The following is a 5,000-nucleotide window of genomic DNA, read 5'->3' as shown; positions in this document are numbered from 1 at the left end:
AAAAAAATATGCAGATAAGACTGAAACTGATTGAACGTTTCGTTTTGCTTGCAAAGTGTGATGACGACCTTAAAGCGTGTAGCGAAAGCAAACATGTCAAGAAGATGAACTTTTAATATCCTGTATGATCATGTCGCAATCTTATTTAATTATTCTACAAAGTTCTGGAAATAAGGCCTGTAAAGGAAGTCATATTAAGCCAAGTAATTTTGAATCATTTTTAAAATATAATAGTATTGCATCCTGCCAAGAGGGAAGCAGAAGCAGAGAAAAAGTACTCAATTTTCTCAATAATAAGAGTTCAATGGAAAAGTTCACTTTTACTGTTTAACAAATTAAGGATTGTTTCGTAAGTGGGACGATGTTGAGAATAATGGTGGGGAGAGGGAAGTGTGCTGTTGAGTCTTTTAACTATGATTGATTTGTAAAGGTAATGTTTTATGAGGGAGGGGGGGAGTGAACAATGAGCCGGTTCCAACACTGATTGTTCTTTTCGAGAAAAAAGTAGCGGGAGGATTTTTCAATCAAAAGAAATTAAGGATAAGAGAAGAAGTCAGTGGGGTTGTTGTTTTGGGTTTGTTTTGTTTGATATTGTTTTTGTTTTTTGGAGGGGGGGGGGTTAAAAGAAAAAAACAATTTAAAAAAGAGATCTGGGAAACTCAAAAGTACAGAAGAAAGGAAAAGAACTGATGAGCGATGTTGGAAACTGTAATTTGCTCGTAAAAGTTTCTATCTCCAAACACATAGTTACATACATAAGTATTATAATTTTCAAAAAGTTAATAGTGATTGTTAATGTTTCAACTGGCTCAAGTGCCCGCTCTTGCAACAATAACGAGGTATTCTTTCAGATTTACGCCTCCTTCTATACAATTTAGATAATTTAGGAGGCGGGCAGCTTCTTTGTTGCCTGTCAGAGCCAGCACAGACTGAGAGGTACACACTTCACGGCAGGAATCAATGGAGATACTCGATGCTATTACATTTACTTGTGTACACTAAGTAAGTAATAGACTATTGGACACTATCATACGCAATGATTTTCTACTAATCAAATGGCGTCAATCTCATATAAATGGGCAAGGGATATAAAAAAGTTGATACTCGATACAAATTCTCCCCTTTTGAGAATCGAACTGACGCCTTTCGTTTCTCCGTCGAAGCGTCTAATAACTACACCACCGACCCTGACGTTTCTCCTTGCATTAAATTAATCACAAATAAAAAAGGTGACAACCAGTGGTGCATTAATTAATACAGAAGGAACAACATCAAACATACGGGTAAGGGAAATAATAGTTTGACCAATAAACACAATATTTTGAAACTGTTTTTGTAAATCAGGATCCTTTCATCAAGGTGAGAATAGGCAGGATAAATAAAGATGTACAGACACCGTGGATTTCGTTTTCCAACACGAAAGGTAAACTCCTGCAGTGCAGGTGACAAGCACTAAACTGGTGTACGTCATTTTAATAGGCCAGGCTCAAAGTAACAATAGCTTAATTTTTCGATAGTCCTCGAAGCTGGCTTTCTGAAACCGAACATGAAATACCCCCCCCCCTTTTTTTTTCCAGGAGCTCCTATTTATCGAGTACACAACACAGAAAGACTAGGACGTCAAATGTAAGGCTTCATGGATAAATCAGCTCTCGAAAAAATAATAAAATGGAATATTTCAGCATTTCCCAGCGCGTTGAGCAGTTTAATCGATTTTTTAGAGCTCTTTTACTTCAATTTAAAAACACATTTCTGTGTAGATTTTACTGAAAGACGTTGGTCAAAGGCATACAAATGTAAATTTTCAGTTTTCAAGAACTCAAAAGCTATGGAAGTCATCAAATTTTGGCGACCATTTCCTCAGTAATTTTACCTCTAACACTAGCCGACCTCAACTTTCTTCATTGTCAATACAGTATCAGGACTTCTATTCAGGATAGATGGGTTTGGAGGTGTTTTCTTTAATCAAAAGAAACGCAAACGAATAGTATCACAGATACTAATAACTCCACATGCCCCAAAATTGACCACAGCCTGATTCAACTGCTATGTGACCCAAATCTTTAACTTGAAGTCAGATATTTTTTGTATGTGGGTATACATGTAACTACATTCTAGGTATATACGAATATTATATATCGTCAGCACCGTTTCCTGTATATTTTTACCTATACTTTCCTGCAAATGAGTCTAGGATGCTAGTCTTTGGCCCTATTTGTTTCACCGATCATTCACCTTTGGGCTATATGACAGCATTGCGGCGAATGCAGTTAAAACAAAAATTATGTTGCAAAATTAATTAGGCGTGGGTATGAATCTATAGCATACAGTACAACAATCATAAATTATTCCATGTACACTTACATAACTTATATAATACATAAGATTCAACGTTCATAACGAAGATGATCAAATATCTGAGGTAATAGCGCATGCATCTTATATAGACCCACCCACATACGTCCGTCTCCACTCCCTTCAAACAAAACATGACCAAAACAATTACCCTCACCACCCCTCCCCCCCCCTAAAAAAAGGAAACTGGGAAAAGAATAATAAAATAATATATAAGAGCAAAAACATCCAGTCACAGAGAGACAAGACAGAACAAAAACATCAACCAACAACAAACAAACACACAAACAAACAAATAAATGAAACCAATATTGTTTTTCAATTGAAATGAACAGAAAACAAACAGTCTTTGTGTAGTTTGAAAGTGCAACATCTGGGGTTTTACAAGAACAATATTTTGCACATCTAATAAAGACCAAATAGGACAGGGAATAATATGTAGAGTGGGGCACACGACATAGATTCAGTGAGTACCTGAATACATAGGTTACTGAGTGTCTGGAGAGAGAAAAAAGAAGCCCATTAGCCAAAAGGAGAGGCAACATTAATTCTGTGTCAATAACACACTGTGCACATTGCTCATTTGATCCATTTGATTCATTTATTGATACGGTTGGAGCTGAACGGGATTTCCTTTCGTATAGCTGCTTTTATTTTCTAGCAATTTGGCACAATTTGATCAAATTTCTCTATTATGAAGCATGTTTGATTTTGGAAGATTTGATCAAATTGTGCCAAAATGACAGCTTTTCCACCCTCCATGGAGGGTAATATTGGCCCGGCTCGACTGAACCCAATGGATCAATTAATGTATCACACGGGTAATAGGTGTTTGGCGATAAGATCACTTCATGACTCTATTGGCAGCTGTGTATGATAAACCATATGATCTTTTTCAATTAAGAACAGAGTTTTAAGGTTTACATTGTGTAGGAAAAAAATGGAACTGAATGAAAATATGATGTTTTCCTGGTGTATATGTAAAGGTCCTTACACCTTTCCAAAAGTTAAATATTATCATTTTAAGCATGTTCATTCTTTTTGTCATCGTATTTTTCTCTCGTCTCTCGCAATGTTGTCCAAACGTGTCCGTCTAGTTGGTTTCATTTTCAGTTTTTATCACAAAAGATATCTTTATTCAAACATTATACCTTGTGACAACGTGGAAATCAATGACGACAAAAACGAAATGAAACAAAACGAAAAAAACCAACAGTTTCAGTGGACTCAGAGATGTCAGAACAGAGATTAGTATCATGATTGGTACGCCAAACAGGCAGAACAAACGGATGAACTTCGAATTTCTAAAGATAAATCTTGAGAACAATGTCTTTATAATATGCATGAAAAGGTATACACAGAGGTCAGAAAAAGATTTTGTGTGAGTGTGTTTTTTTCGGCCCTTTTTTCCGTCTGTTTTGTTTCGTTAGCAAATGGATGGTTGATTTGGAAAGTAATTAAGTTGCTCTGACTCTCACAAGTGCGAAGACTTATGTGTCGTTTTGTTCATTAGATCTTTAAAGACGTTGCAGACAATGCCCGATCATCAACAGACGAAAGGAAAAATTGCGGCTCCTTTGATACCATCACAATCTAGAAACCCAAGGTTGCAAATAAATATTATTTCATGGTACGCGTCTTGTTGCAAGCCTTTTTAAGTTTCAGATAAACAAAACAGAACCGAAGAACGTGGATGGATAATGAAGTTATTCTTCTTTTTTTTAACAGTTTTTTTAAGGCCCCAAAACAGCACGTCTTCAAGCGTTGTCGACTGACACGAAAGCGCATCCTCATTGAGCTCAGAAAACAACACAGCTGATATGGTCGCTTTTAAGGACAAGCGGGCTAACCCAGATTTTGAGGGTTTCCATAAATCTTAACCTACACCAAAAGTGAGCATTGCCCTATCTCTAGGAGGAGTTTGATTTCATTGGTGTGTATATTTGTTTGGATATAGAGAAAACCCTCCTTGTCTTTTTAAAGAAACTGAACAAGGAGCAAAAACTTTACCTTCTCAAAACAGCATTTTTCGGATAGCCCCCTTGTACTTAAAAGAGACCATGTGTAGGTGGGTGCCCATTGGCAGGATCGGTTTGGTTCGGTTTGGTTCGGTTTGGTAGGAGAGACTAGAAGGATTGAAGGCGCAAAGCGACCATCGTGGCGCAAACCAATCGCCCGACTCACAGCCTCAAAAACAAACGGGTTTGTTTTCAGGCCGTGAATCGGGCGATTGGTTGACGATCGGTTAGCCGACCCCCAAATGGGCACCCCGTATTAGAAAGCCACGATCAAGTCCCTCGACTCACCCATGAGTGTTCACACTAGGGGTGCGAGGTGTGCCAGCGGAGTACGTGGGCGACTGTGAGTGGCTGGAAGAGAACACGTCATCATCGACGTCATCAGCACTGTCCGAGAGGCTGTCCACAACCAGGCTCGTTTTGTCTCCGCGCATGCGCCGGTTCCGCGCGCGCCAACTGGCCGTACGCTGGTGGTGGCTGCCCCGACTGTTGGAGCGTCTCAGGCAAGGTGAAGGTCGGGGCGAGCCCGCGCGATAACTGAGGGATGTCTGTGGATCAAGCAATGATGATGATGATGATGATGATGATGATGATGATGATTATGATTATGATGATGATGATGAGGAT

General features: G+C 38.7%; 1 protein-coding gene across 1 annotated transcript in view; it reads right to left on the bottom strand.

The window, feature by feature from the left end:
- Positions 1–5,000, bottom strand: part of LOC101864393 (voltage-dependent T-type calcium channel subunit alpha-1G) — a gene marked incomplete at its 5' end in the record, with an annotated part of 113,429 nt that overhangs the window by 47,316 nt on the left and 61,113 nt on the right. Inside the window, 2 exon segments of the mRNA XM_035970147.1 lie at positions 2,830–2,853; positions 4,662–4,921. Coding sequence (XP_035826040.1) covers positions 2,830–2,853; positions 4,662–4,921 — 284 coding nt within the window.

Source organism: Aplysia californica, unplaced genomic scaffold (assembly GCF_000002075.1).
Source record: "Aplysia californica isolate F4 #8 unplaced genomic scaffold, AplCal3.0 scaffold00226, whole genome shotgun sequence".
NCBI classification, from domain to species: Eukaryota; Metazoa; Mollusca; class Gastropoda; order Aplysiida; family Aplysiidae; genus Aplysia; species Aplysia californica.
This window is presented reverse-complemented; position numbering and strand designations above follow the sequence as displayed.